Source organism: Microcebus murinus, chromosome 19 (assembly GCF_040939455.1).
Source record: "Microcebus murinus isolate Inina chromosome 19, M.murinus_Inina_mat1.0, whole genome shotgun sequence".
Lineage (NCBI taxonomy): Eukaryota > Metazoa > Chordata > Mammalia > Primates > Cheirogaleidae > Microcebus > Microcebus murinus.
In genome coordinates this window covers 30,095,636-30,108,923 of record NC_134122.1, presented here as the reverse complement: position 1 = coordinate 30,108,923, position 13,288 = coordinate 30,095,636, and the positions used below count along the sequence as shown (strand labels likewise).

Genomic DNA, 13,288 nt, shown 5'->3' with positions numbered 1-13,288 from the left:
TCTCAGTCACAACTACTATGCCATGTAGTAGGAAAGCATCCACAGACAATGTGCAAACACGTGGGCAGATGTATTCCAATACAACTTCACAAGCACAGGCAGGATTTGGTCCCCAGATCCCAGTAGTTTGCTGGCCTCTGCCCTAGATAATTAAACAAACCTCTGTCAGGCCTGTCCAATGACATCTCCAGTATGACACTGTCAGAGCATGCCACACACTGCCCTTTCACTTTGTGTCCCAGGCTGGATAATTTTAACACCCCATGTTCCAGCAGCCTCTTCTGTAGTTGTGCCAGTCAGACTCATCTTCTTTAGTCTCATGAGAGATGGGAATGGTCACATGGCCTTCTCTTGGGGCAGCCCAGTATCAAGCCACTGAAGACTCTTTGCAGTCTGACAACTTCTGGGGCCCAGGGTCTCGTGTTGGTCTGGGAAGGAAAGGGCAATTGTCATCACAACTCCCCAAGAGAGAACAGACTTCCACAGTGGCTGGGGGTGAAGCCCCTGGTAGATGAAAATCCTGTCCACACAGTCCTTAGCCCAGGTGAGGGTGGCTAGCCTCATTACTTGCAGGCCTCTGCAGTCCTGGTGAGGGTAGCGTCCTTGACCTAAACTTTCCCAGGGTGACCCTGAGGGTAGGGGTTACAACTCCAGGGAATCCTTTTCTATTCTGCATCAGTTAAAAAGGTGCCTGGCCTACTTGGCCTGGAGAGTCAGGTTCTAGGTGGGGCCCTGGCAGACTAACATTTCCTCACCCAGGGCTCAGGTGGGAATTGGTCCTCCCCCATAAGTGGTGGTGGAAGTTCCAGATTTCCCTAGAGGCTCCACAGCTGCTGCCTAGCCCTGGAGAAGCAGCTGCCAAGCCATTAGGGCTCCAATAGCTAATGAGCTCCTAGCTCCTGTTGCTTCAAACAGCTCAGGTGGGGCCTTTATAGTCTGCAAAATATCAACCAACCAAACGGGATGATACACTTAGCCCTCTGAGCGCGTCTCTCACCCCTGTCTACAGCTACGTCCTCTGCCAGCTCTTACCCAATTGTCCCTCCTGGCTAAGAAGCTAGAGACAACCCAGCCAGGGCTCTTGGCGCAGTGCGCCCAGGCAGCCTTGGCAGGAGGCGCAGCCATACACCCGCCTCCAGCCACTGACTTTCTGCAGCCCCCACCGCTTCCAGCCACAGCTGCCCACTACCCCACGCCTCCATTCTCTACACAGCCTCCTGCTGTGTACTCCAAGGGCACATTTCCAAAGAGAGATCATGAGACATGGGCAGCGGAGAGACACAGCTTGGAGTTCCCGCTCAGCCTGGGCAAGAAAGTCTCCGCAGTAGCAGAGCGTCACTCCCGGCGCTCCGAGCATGCGCTGAAGGGCTTCCACGGCCCGAGGCACAAAGGTGGAGGCTTTCTGGATCAGCGCATGCGTAGAGCCACAGGCCTCCCTCCGGAATTTCTGGCGCCTGCGCAAGACCCTCCAGTCCGGTGGGGGGCGATGAGACGGTCCTTACCCGTGTTTGGCACCGCCGACGTAACCCGGAAGAGATCGCTTAATAGGATTCTGGAGGCCGTGGAAGCGGCCGCTTGGAGTCTGGACCCTGCTGCAGCGCTAGCATGAACGCCCCTCCAGCCTTCGAGTCGTTCCTGCTCTTCGAGGGCGAGAAGAAGTAAGTAGGGCCGGGTGGATCCGGGAGGGTCTGGCCGAGGCTCGCGAGCCCTCGACCGTCGGCCGTCAGCCCTGCGGGTCCTGCGGTTCTCCCGCCGGTCCTCCGCCCGGGACGGCAGCGGCTTTTGCTTGAGCAAAATGTTGACCTGGGCCGGGCGTGGTGGTTCACGCCTGTACTCGTAACACTCTGGGAGGCCGAGGCGGGAGGATTGCTTGAGGTCAGGATCTCGAGACCATCCTGAGCAAGAGCGAGGATGGTCTCTACTAAAAGTAGAAAAAGTAGCCGAGCGTGGTGGCGCTCACCTGTAGTCCCAGCTACTCGGGAGACTGAGGCAGGACGATTACTTGAGCCCAGGAGTTTGAGGTTACAGTGAGCCTCGATGACGCCACTGCACTCTATTGGGATTACAGAGTGATTCTCTGTCTCACAAATAAATAAATAAGTCGACCTGTGTCTGTCAAGCTTAAGGAAGTCCTGCGCGGTGAGTACTCATTTTGCAGAGGAGGAAACTGAGGCTCAGACAAGTTGAGTAACTTGCCACAGGCACGCAGCAAGTGGCGGGCTTGTATTCGAACCCAGATTGTCTGCCTCCAAAGTCCTTTTCTTCTGGGATCTGGCAGCCTCCCTGTTGGTCTCCCATCCACCACCTCCATCTTCTATGTATGTGACAGCCAGAGTGATGTCTCTAAAGCCCACATCTGATCTGTCACTAGTCTGTGTAAAACCTGCTGTGACTCCTCACTGCCTGCTGGTTGAAGGAGCCTATTGGTCAGACTGCCTGGACTTGACTTCTGTATCCCCCACTTAACGAGACTCTATTTTTGGACAAGTGACTTGGTTTGTTTGAGGCCATTTCCTCACTTGGAAAATAGGTTTGTTAACTGTATTTAAACGTGGGATTTTTCTGTTAGAGGAGATTAAGTGAGGTAATTTGTGTAAAGTACTTAGTCCAGGGCTGAGCACATAGAAGTTGGCTTAAATATTGTCTCCTCTTCTTAAAATTTGTAACAGCCTGGAATGCAGGGTCCTGTGACCTTCACTTCAGCCTCCCTTTAGAGCAGACTCTCAACTGGGGACCATCTTGCCCTTCAAGGGACATTTGGCATTTTTGATTGTCATAGGGATTACTACTGGCATCTACTGGGTAGATCCTGAGATGCTGCTAATGTCCTACAGTGTACAAGACAGCTCCCCACAGAAAAGAATTATTGGCCTAGAATGTTAGTGGTGTCAAGACTGAGAAACTCTGCTTTAAGAAAAAGGAGCAGTCATGAGTGGGTGAGGGCACCAGAGTGGGGTTAGCTGGAGTCAGTGTAGAGACAGTGCTGCGCTGAGTCAGAGGTCTTCGTGGGGTGAACAGATTGAGAAGGGCTTGGTTGGGGATGGGTTAGCGGGATGGGGAGGCAGCACACGAGCCCACCTCCAGGGGCAGGGTTTAGCCCCTGCCCCTCATTTGTGGCTTCTGTCTCTTTCTAGGATCACCATTAACAAGGACACCAAGGTACCCAATGCCTGTTTGTTCACCATCAACAAAGAAGACCACACACTAGGAAACATCATTAAATCGTAAGTTCCAGCTCAGAGACTCTCAGGGGTTGTGTTTAATGGAGCTCTTTAGGGCAAGGCACAAGTTCCGTAAGATTTTTTAAAGTCTCTCTGGGTGCTTGCTCTGGCATTTCACAATCCCAGTACCTTTTTTTTTTTTTTTTTGAGACAGAGTCTCACTTTGTTGTCCAGGCTAGAGTGAGTGCCGTGGCGTCAGCCTAGCTCACAGCAACCTCAAACTCCTGGGCTCGAGCGATCCTTCTGCCTCAGCCTCCCGAGTAGCTGGGACTACAGGCATGCACCACTATGCCTGGCTAATTTTTTATATATATATATATCAGTTGGCCAATTAATTTCTTTCTGTTTATAGTAGAGATGGGGTCTCGCTCTTGCTCAGGCTGGTTTTGAACTCCTGACCTTGAGCAATCCGCCCGCCTCGGCCTCCCAAGAGCTAGGATTACAGGCGTGAGCCACAGCGCCCGGCCCCCAGTACCTTTCAAGGGGACACTGAACTGTATCTGTTCACACAAGCCACATTTCTGTATTGGCTTATTTATCTATCTAGAGAGTGTGCAGCAAGTAGACCTACTTGTGTTATGCTAATGAGCACTGAGAGGCAGTCAAGGTTAGCTCTCCCCACCCTACCCCTGGCAGTTAGGGACCTGACTGCCATAGATCTAGGGAGAGAATTGGAAGAGGCATTCTGTGGCTGTCCAGAGTCTCTGGTAGGCCACAGAAATTGGTTGGTGGGTGTTTGCTCAACCAGTGAAGTCCTGGATGGGAGTGCTCAGAGATGTGACTGCCACTCTGGCCTGGGAACTTGTTACTTCACTGCAGGTGTGGCTCTTCCGTCGGGTGCCATTGGTGAAGCTGGGCCTTTCCCAGGCTTGTGTGTTGGAAGCCAAGGGTCCTGGTGCAGTAGGGCATGGGGATGTCTATTGCTGCCTAGAGGACTCCTGCCCAGTGTCCCCATCCATGCAAGGGTCCCCCCCTCACGGTGGTCACACTTGACTCTGAGCTGCTCTAGAGGATACCCCCATGTGTCAGGGAATGTACACGACGCAGCCTTGTAGAACAGGGCCCAGTGTGCATGGACAGCCCCTGCCAGCCTGTGCTGCCTTGAGGACTTGTTTCCATCTCCCTGACTGCTCAGAGCCTCACTCTTCTCCCCACCCCATCGATGTGCGGAGTAGATGCTCTTTTTTTTTTTTTGAGACAGAGTCTCTCTTTGTTGCCCAGGCTAGAGTGAGTGCTGTGGTGTTAGCCTAGCTCACAGCAACCTCAATCTCTTGGGCTCAAGTGATCCTCCTGCCTCAGCTTCCCGAGTAGCTGGGACTACAGGCATGTGCCATCATGCCCGGCTAATTTTTTGTATATGTATTTTTAGTTGGTCAATTAATTTATTTTTATTTTTAGTAGAGATGGGGTCTCGCTCAGGCTGGTTTCGAACTCCTGACCTCAAGAGATCCACCCGCCTTGGCCTCCCAGAGTGCTAGGATTACAGGCGTGAGCCACTATGCCTGGCCTAGTAGATGGTCTTTTTGGGCTTCTGTTCTGGTTTACTGAACGCTGGCTGGACATGAATGCACAGGGAGGTCTCTCTGTCTGCACTGCAGGGTCCCTGACTTCCACTGAGGGGAGAGGATGCTGGAAACCTATTCATAGCTAGGTCCTTGATCCTCATGGATGCAGGGGGAATGGGGGTGTGGGTGGGGTGGTATCCCCATGTGGTATTTCTTCTTGAAACTGTTTTACTTGAAGATTTAGGGGAAGAGAAAACTCTCTGGCTGGAAAGCCTTGAGGCATGAGCTGGGGGCCACCTGGTAGCCTTGAGGCCTGTCTCAGACCAGAGGCTTACCAGCCTCCCTCACACTGCCTGTCCCTGCATCTCAGACAGCTGCTGAAGGACCCACAGGTGCTCTTTGCTGGCTACAAAGTCCCCCACCCCTTGGAGCACAAGATCATCATCCGCGTGCAGACCACACCGGACTACAGCCCCCAGGAGGCCTTCACCAATGCCATCACCGACCTCATCAGCGAGCTGTCTCTGTTGGAAGAGCGGTTCCGGGTAGGAGCCCGGGGTGCGGGGTGGCGGGGGGCGGCACTGGAGCTGCCAGTGTGCCCAGAGCTGCAATGTCCGCAGGCCACGCCTAGGCTGCTTCCTCAGGGGCATTTGGGGGTAGGGGGCAGCAGTGACAGAGCAGGGATGTGTGGACTAAGGGATTGTGGAGTTGAGGCCTATGGGCTGGGGATTTTAACTAGTGCTCCAGCGTTCCTCCTTATGTGCTCTCATTGTGCTTGGAGAGAGGGAAGAGCAGCCCCAAAAGGGCAGTAGGTCTAAGTCCCTCATCTGGTGGTATAGGCTCTGGTTTGTAAGGCCTGGCTACTTCCAGACATTTGTTTAGCAGGCAGCTCATCCCAGGGTAGGGTCACACCTGTCAGGGGGCCTCAGGGCCTAGAACAGTTTACAGCAGGAAAAAGCCATGCCTTGTGAGATGTTCAGTGTCTAAGCTGCCTGCGCACGACTCCAGCCCCAGACAATGGGGTGGGCTGGGCCAGCTCAGTGGTGCCCTTTGCCCAGCTCCCTAGAGCCATCTGGGGCCAGGTTTGCTGCCTGGACTGGGTGTCCTGTGGAGCGTAGCCGATGGCTACCCTCAGGAGGGCATGGCAGCAGCTTCTGGTTGGACTTTGGTTAGGGGATACTGGGGGTGTCCCATCCTTGCTGCCCTGGCTGAGCAGCTAAGTCGCTGCCTTCTTCTTTCCCAGGTGGCCATTAAAGACAAGCAAGAAGGAATTGAGTAGTGGGCTACAAAGACCTTTGCTTGGCCTGTAAGCCCAGTTCCTACATGCATCAAGCCCTTTTCTCCAGGCGCAGAGGAGAGTGGCCAGTCCTGGCTGTGACCCTTGGAGCCATCCGTGAGCCTCTCACCCTTGATGTACATAGATTCTGTTTTATCTTTCTAATAAAGTATGGCAGGAAAAGACTTGGCCAAGGGCATAAGCACGTGGATTGTGAGGTTTGATGGAGGCAGATGACCTGTTTCAGACACACTCTGGCCCAGAGAGCTTGATTTCTGTCTGAGAGGTTGACGGGGACAAACTCATTCTGGACCAAAACTTGGGAATGGGGCAGGGGTGGGGGGAGCGGTGCTGGGATACAGTCTTGAGCAGAAGGGAACTGTGAGAACCCTTGACCGTCCATGAATCTCTCTTCTAGAAGCCTCAGCTGCCAGATCTGCCTATCTTAAGGTGGGACCCACACAGCTGCAGACAGCTCTCCACAGGCTCTCGTCCACAGAATTTAATACAAATATTCACTGGTAAAAAGACCACCATTGCTAGCCCAAAAGCTGAATAAGTTAAGTTGTGTCCCTGGTACTTTGCAATAGAGGCAGGCGCTCCTGTTGGAGGCTACTGTCTCTTCCAGATGGCAACAATGTTGGAGTCCGTCAGAGCGGTGAGGTAGGTAAAGGTGGGGTTGGCCACCACCGTGTTCACCATGGTCTTGGTCACCGTCTGGCTGTGGGCCCAGGGCTGTGGCCACTTAAGGATCTGGTGGGAAGAAAGGGGGTTGGGCACCTGCTTCCCAGAGACCAGGTCCGCACAGCACCAGCCCTGGCCTGGGGAGGAGTGAGCGGGGCAGTACCTGCGTGGGGGCTTGCGGGGCTGCTGACAGTGGAGGTGGCTGCTTCAGGATGCTCTTGACGTCGTAGATCCACACGCTGCCCTCCTCGTCCCCACACAGCACGATGCCTTCATCTGCCAGGACAAGGTGGGAGCCTAAGGTGGGGTGGAGCTCCAGGAGCAGTGGGTGAGAGGGGAAGGCAGGGGGGCTCACCAGGGCAGGTGCTGAGCGAGAAGTACGCCAGCTCCGTGGGGGACCACTGCAGGTGGGCTAGGACGACCACTGCCACTGTGGACTGGTGGCCTCGGCCCACCCACGTCTGCCTCCAGCTCCACAGGCAGATGGTGCCCAGGCTGTTCCCCTTGGAGGCTGTAGGGGAAAGAGAACCGTGTTGGGCCCCTCCCAGACACCTGTTCCCCACTGGAGACACCTCAGAAACCCTTGTGCCTAAACCCTGGCCCCTGGAGAAGCCACCCATCTAGGTGCCCGGAAGCCAGGCTGTCCCCTAGGCCAGGCTCGCTCACCCACAACATCGTCATTCACGAATGCCAGCCCATCCACTCTCCGTGCAGATGCCTCGGAGCCCTCAGAGAAGACGAACTCCACTTCACACACCCTGCAGGCAGAAGACACGGGCTGGCTACTCCTTGCATGTGCAAAGAGCTGCCCTGGGCACCTGCTCTGGGCCAGGCCCTGTGTGAAGGGTGGAAGATGTGACCAAAAGGACGCTTGCTTTCCTGGCACTGGAGAGGGTCAGCCTTGCCCTGGAAGGTGGGGCCAGCAGCTTGGTGTCCTGAGTCACAGTAATGGGAGTCCAGATGCATGAGGGGCTGGTTCCTCCAGGAGGGGGTGGGCAGTGTGGTCAGGAAAGGTTCTGGAGCGAGCCAGTGCCTCTGGGACTATGAGGTGAGCAGGGCAGGCATTTCCAGGCCAGTGTGGGCGGGGTTTGCTCTGACTGGAGGCAGGGGGAGTGACTGCTGAGCACATGGGGGCGGAGTATCACCTCTGCTAGGAAAGCCCACCAGGCAGCTGTCCAAGTGCTGGAGAGGCGCCAGCCTGGAGCCAGAAAGGCACCCAAGCACCCAACTATGGGATGGGCATGACCAAGGCAGCGGCAGGGGAGTAGGAGAAGCAGACGCATCGGCCACAGGGGAGCAACTCCACAGGACGTGGCAGCCAGGCAGGCATACAGAGGGAGAAAGGGGGCCCAGGGTGAGAGAAGCCCAAGGCCACCAGCACCTGGCAGGACGCTGCCACCGTCTCTGCTGAGGCTTTGCTGCTTTCTTCCACATAGTAGCTACTTCACTCCTGCCACCCACCCTACCATTCCTCCTGGGCTGTTCATTATACTTCTTACCATGGCCAACAAAGCCTAGTGTGCCCGGGCCGCCTTGCCACCTCTGGGCCATCTGCACCTGTCTTGCCAAGGAGTGGCCAAACTGCTGCATGGTCAGCCAGCTCTCCCTACCACTGGCCCTTTGCGCATGCCGTTCCATGAGCACCTTCCCTCCCTCTGCCCGGCTGACTCGCCTGCAGGGCCCCTGGGGAGGAAAGCATGAGCCCTAGAACTTACCAGTTTGTCCCTGGTCACACCTCAGCAGAGCTTCTTGTCCCCCATCACTCTTTCCTTTGTGGTTGACATCATATTTTGTGGGGTTTTAACTGGCTTTGCTGAGTGCCTGTCTCTCCTACTAGGCTGGGGCCCCCAGGAGGGCAGGGACCCTAGGCCAGGCACCATGTCAGGGGCAGGTGTTGCAGATGAGCCTCAGTGTGGCATTTCCAGCTTCTTCCCTACCCAGATACCACCTCACCTGCCCTCTGCTAGCGCTGGGATGCAAGTCATTGTCCTCTTTTTACAGATGAGGACATTATGCTAGGACAGAAAGGTCACATTCCAGTGAGTTCCAGGACCTGGGCTTGATCACTTGGGGACACTGCAGTGCTAAAGCCCTGAGTAAAGGTGAGGTGACCACAGCCCAGTGCCAGAGGTAACATCAGGGTGAGGAAGGGGTCATAGGATCCTTTTTGAGAACCTAGCAGAAGGTGGGGAACAGGCCAGCACTGTGAAAAGGCCTCTGAAAACAGCCCCCAGGGCATAGGGCATGGTGTGCCCTGGCTGATGTGAGCCCATCTTGGTGACAGCAGCCCAGCTCGGGCCTGGCTTTCGAGAAACCCCTGGCTGCAGCCTCACCTCTTCTTTTGGGGCTGGTCCAGCCGCACGTCCCAGCAGCAGCAGCCCCCCTCGCAGCCAGCCAGCAGGTAGGCGTCTGGGCAGGAGGCGACGGGGCAGAGGCGCAGTGGGATGGAGGTGGTGTCGAGCGTGAGCAGCTGGCTGGCAGCAGGCCAGGGGGAGAGTGAGTCTGTGGACCCACGTATCCACTCCCCCACCCCAGCCACTGGCCTCTCCCCAGGCCTGCCCAAAGCATCACCTGGCCTGGAATTCGTAGTCGTGGTTGGGCACTCCAATGTCCCAGAGGATGATCCGCTTGTCATATGAGGCCGCTGAGGAGGGAGTGGGGAAGGCAAGGGGAGAGGTGGCCCTGAGGCGGCCCCGCTCCCTCCTGTAGGCCGAGCCAGAGGTTCCAAGGCCAACCCCTCGGGCAGGGAGGGAGCCCCGAGGCTAGGAGACAGGAAGACTCATGAGCCCAGGATCCCCATCGTGCTGCTGTAACCTAATGTGGCACTGGTAGCCTCTTTTGCAGCTCATGCCTCACCCCCAGATCGCCACCTGGAGGGCCTGGGGTATCCCCCCCTACCCCCAGAGGTCCCTGACAAGGAAGACAGAGTGGCCTAGGTTGTTGGAAAACTCCAACACCACAGAGTAGGCTGGGGACAAAGCCAGGATCCAAAGCCCAGCTGGCTATAAAGCCATGTCACTTCCTACCAAAGCCAGAGCCAGACAGCAAGACCCAGAATTGGGCCTAGCAGCCACCAAGCTCCCTATAGTCCCAGAAGGCACTGTGCCATCAGGGCAGCAGGATAGGGGTACTGGGGAGCCCTGGGGTGAGGGGAGAGGGTCTTACTGAAGAGGTGGGTCTCGTGGGTGGGGCTGAAGCAGAGGGTGGCGATGGCCTTCTTGTGGGCCCGGATGACCCCGCAGCAGAAGCCGGCTCGCACGTGCAGCAGACGGACCTGGCCCCGCAGGCCCGCAGCCGCCAGCACACTCCAGCGCTTCTTGTGGCCGGTCTGCGTGACCACCATCAGGGCTGTCCAGGCCACAGAGAAGAACTCCTGGGCCGGGTGGGGGGTAGAGGAAGCAGTCACTGGGCAGAGCTACAGGTGTGACCACACATGTAGGCCTGGGCCCAGAGCAGTGAGGCCCAGCACAAAACGAAAAGGTCATGGTGAGGAGGGAGCTGAGCCTGGTCCGCCACTGCAGCTTCCCATCCCGGGAGCAGGTGTGTACCCGCCACCCTGCACTCACCTCGCCTGGTGCCTTGTACTTGTGCAGCACGATGCCCGTCTGGCAGTCTATCACGCACACAGCCTCCCCACCACACGTGGCCACTGTCTGAGACGTCGTCCCTGAATGCGCAGTTTGCAGGGGGTCAGCTGAGTGGCAATGGCATCTGTGAAGCTCCTCCCTGCAAACCCCTCTTCCCAGCCTCGATGAGGTATCTTCACCTCTCTTCTAGCTCCCCTCATCATCCAGGCTGTCCCCTCTGTTTCTGTGGCCCTTGCCCTTCCCGATGCCCGCCTGCCCAAGGACGTACCCTCCTCCCAGGCTGGCTCGAAGGCGCAGGCCCACAGTTGGGTATTGAGGTCATCAGGGCTGTTGTTCTTACTGTGGCACTGTAGGAAGTGCAGGGGCTCCAGCTTCAGGACAGGCTGTAGTGACAGAGAGAAGGGTCACAGTTGCCCCAGCCCTGGCTTGCCCGCCACACACTCCCTGCCACCCCATTAGCTTACCTGGCCACCATCAGAGCCCACAAGGCTGCCCTCCACCTGGGCTGACAGGGAGGTGCACGCCCGCTTGTTGGGAGACAGGTTGAGTGGGACATCATCTGGCCGTTTCAAGGCCACCAGCCTGGCCTGTGGAGGGGGTGCATGACCATAGGCCAATCTGCCCAGGGCTTCCTGCCTTCCCCTTGCAGGCTGGACCACACCTTCCTGAGAGAGCAAGAGACCAGGGCTTGCCTGGGCTCATAGAGGGAGCTAACTTAGTCACTGGCAGCTACTTCCTGGGCTCATTTCCAGGACCTCCTGTTTGCTTCCTCAGGCAGAAGGCTAAGGCAGTCCCAGAGCCCTGGAGGCCACACTCACCCTGGGCCTGTGGGCAGCTGCAGCTTCTGGGCGCCTCTCTGGGTTGTCTGCCTCATGTACCAAAGTCCCACCGGAGGCCACCAGCTCCTCAGAGATCATCTGTACCTGGGTAGGGCCAAGCTGTCAGGGTCAGGAAGCCGGACACAGTCCTGGGTGTCCCCAGTCCCTCTCTAGACGCCTGGTCAGAGGGGGCGTGTGCTTCCCAAGTTGAGGAAGGGTCTCTCCAGCCAATAGGGCTGCCTTTCCTGACCCACCCCACTCCCACAGCCCCCTCACAATAAGGGACCTCCGGGGTAGCTTAGGGCCATGGGAGCCAACAAGGGGCAGGAAAACTGACTCCCAGTCCAATGGGACAAAGACATACCCTCCACTGGGTGAACTCGCTGAGGGACTCGGGCCCATAGCGGACATCCCTGATGGCAGACTTTACAAAGTCTGCCTGGGCCTTCTCAGCCTTCTCTTCAGGGCCCACTGCAGCCATGAACTTCTCCCAGTGAGCTGTGACCTGGTACGAGAGGGATCAGATCCAGGCCCAGCCCACCCCAGCTCTCATAGACCCCTACTGGCAATCTCATGGCTGCAGGTATCTCAATCTCACCGCCTGCTGGAAGCCTCCCCGAACCATAGCCTCTCATCTGCAGGTTGCACAAACCTCAGCACCACACACGTCACAAACATCCCAGGAAAAGCTACTTGGAAGAATGTCTCAGCCTCCCCTGCTGGGCCCTGCAATGCAGGGCCACAGCCAGGCTTAGAGAAGGCCAGGCTAGGCATGGTTGGGGCAAAGAGCCCCTGTCAGTCACCCTCCTCGATATCCTTCAAATGTTTGAGCCAGGCTTAGAGACGGTCAGGCTAGGCATGGTCGGGGCAAAGAGCCCCTGTCAGTCACCCTCCTCAATATCCTCCAAATGTCCCATGCTGTCACTTCCTCCGCAACACTCGCTACAGCTCCCAAGTACTCCACAATGAACTGCCTGTCCCCTTACCCTGTTGGTCAGTTCCCGATTCAGGTTCTCCACCTGAGAGCAAGTCAAGGACGCATCTTTGCCATTGACCTTACGGAGCTTGGGCAGGAGAAAGGAGACCTTCAGGTTGTCATTGACCTGGGGGGGTGAAGGAGCAGTGGCTCAGGGGCTGATGAGCCTGAGCCCAAGGGTCCTGGCCCCTGGCTCAGGGCTGGTAGGGGCCCCCACTTACTGTCAGAAAGGGGTTGCCTTCCAGGCTGAGCTCCTCAAGTTGCAAGAACTGGCACAAGGCGGTGACGTCCCTCAGCTGGTTGTTACCACAGCGGAGGATGCGCAGGTGGGACAGGCCCAGGTTGTCAGGCAGCGTCTCCAGCTGGTTGTTGGAGAGGTCCAGCTCCTGCAGCTGCGTCAGGCGGCACATGAGCTTGGGGTCCAAGTGCTCTGAGATCAGCTTCAGCCCGGACAGGCTGGGCGGGGGCAGACAGGAAGGGCTCAGGGGTTGGCAGGCCACTCAGCCCACACCAACCTCGGCCTCGGGAGGCTTTTCCACCTGAATGGCCTGTGCATGTGCAGCCTCCCCTAAACCCTTTGAAAAACATCTTGTAGCTACTTTAGAACTAGGGGCTGCACAGCCCCATCCAGGATGCACTTCCTGATCCTCTGGGAGCTCCTCTGGCTTCCCTGGCCCTCTATGATCTCTCTCTGCAAAACTATGTCCCCAGCTGCCAGGAGCCCACCCGGCAAGCGGGTAGGGCAGCGATCCTGCACATCTCATAACAAGAAGACATTAGGCACGACTCTGCCAAACAGGGTGACAACCAGGACGGGAAGGAAGTGGGGAAAGGTCCCAGCTTTGCTTTCCGATCGCCCGGCGACCCAGGCCGCGGTGGCGGGTGGTGGGGTCCAGGCTCCGTGGACACAGCCTCGCCCCTGGCCCGGCTCTTACTCCAGGATCCGGATCTTCCCCAGCCGGTCGCTCTTGGGTCGCCCGCGCTGCATTAGCAGCCGCGCCGAGAGGGGGCCCATGGCGAGGAGGCCCGGCCCACGCTGGCTCGGTCGGCGGCGCTGGCGTCTCGCAGTGCCTGGGTCTCCCGGAGTCCGCAGCTGGCGTCTTGGAGCGGCCGAGCACCGGAGGTGGTGCCGCGCAAGCCCGCGAGTGACTGCGACCGGAAGGAAGCGGAGCCGAGACCTTGTGCCCCACGGACTACAACTCCCAGCGGCTTCCGCGGGCC

General features: G+C 57.4%; 2 protein-coding genes across 2 annotated transcripts; one reads left to right on the top strand and one right to left on the bottom strand.

The window, feature by feature from the left end:
• The first annotated feature begins 1,435 nt into the window (after positions 1-1,435).
• Positions 1,436-6,204, top strand: POLR2J (RNA polymerase II subunit J). Its single transcript, XM_012759091.3, has 4 exons — positions 1,436-1,658; positions 3,135-3,224; positions 5,097-5,271; positions 5,970-6,204. Exons 1-4 carry the CDS (start codon positions 1,606-1,608, stop codon positions 6,003-6,005), a joined length of 354 nt encoding a protein of 117 aa, XP_012614545.1. The 5' UTR covers positions 1,436-1,605; the 3' UTR covers positions 6,006-6,204.
• Positions 6,205-6,489: 285 nt separating this feature from the next.
• On the bottom strand, positions 6,490-13,285 carry LRWD1 (leucine rich repeats and WD repeat domain containing 1). The gene is made up of 15 exons (XM_020281591.2): positions 13,003-13,285; positions 12,289-12,523; positions 12,078-12,194; positions 11,456-11,596; positions 11,092-11,196; positions 10,738-10,860; positions 10,542-10,656; positions 10,253-10,353; positions 9,852-10,059; positions 9,258-9,330; positions 9,020-9,160; positions 7,353-7,444; positions 7,042-7,197; positions 6,850-6,962; positions 6,490-6,755 (listed from the first exon to the last, which is right to left on the bottom strand). The coding sequence occupies exons 1-15, from the start codon at positions 13,080-13,082 to the stop codon at positions 6,615-6,617; spliced, it is 1,941 nt and encodes a 646-aa protein (XP_020137180.1). The 5' UTR covers positions 13,083-13,285; the 3' UTR covers positions 6,490-6,614.
• Between the last annotated feature and the right edge of the window lie 3 nt (positions 13,286-13,288).

Excerpts from the sequence above, each read along its gene's own strand:
- POLR2J (XM_012759091.3), top strand. The coding sequence starts at position 1,606 with ATGAACGCCCCTCCAGCCTTCGAGTCGTTCCTGCTCTTCGAGGGCGAG. Across the intron at positions 1,659-3,134 it reads CTCTTCGAGGGCGAGAAGAA|GATCACCATTAACAAGGACA; the intron begins GTAAGTAGGGCC and ends GTCTCTTTCTAG. Across the intron at positions 3,225-5,096 it reads CTAGGAAACATCATTAAATC|ACAGCTGCTGAAGGACCCAC; the intron begins GTAAGTTCCAGC and ends CCTGCATCTCAG.
- LRWD1 (XM_020281591.2), bottom strand. The coding sequence starts at position 13,082 with ATGGGCCCCCTCTCGGCGCGGCTGCTAATGCAGCGCGGGCGACCCAAG. Across the intron at positions 11,197-11,455 it reads GCGAGTTCACCCAGTGGAGG|GTACAGATGATCTCTGAGGA; the intron begins GTATGTCTTTGT and ends GGCCCTACCCAG. Across the intron at positions 10,354-10,541 it reads CGAGCCAGCCTGGGAGGAGG|GGACGACGTCTCAGACAGTG; the intron begins GTACGTCCTTGG and ends CTGCGCATTCAG.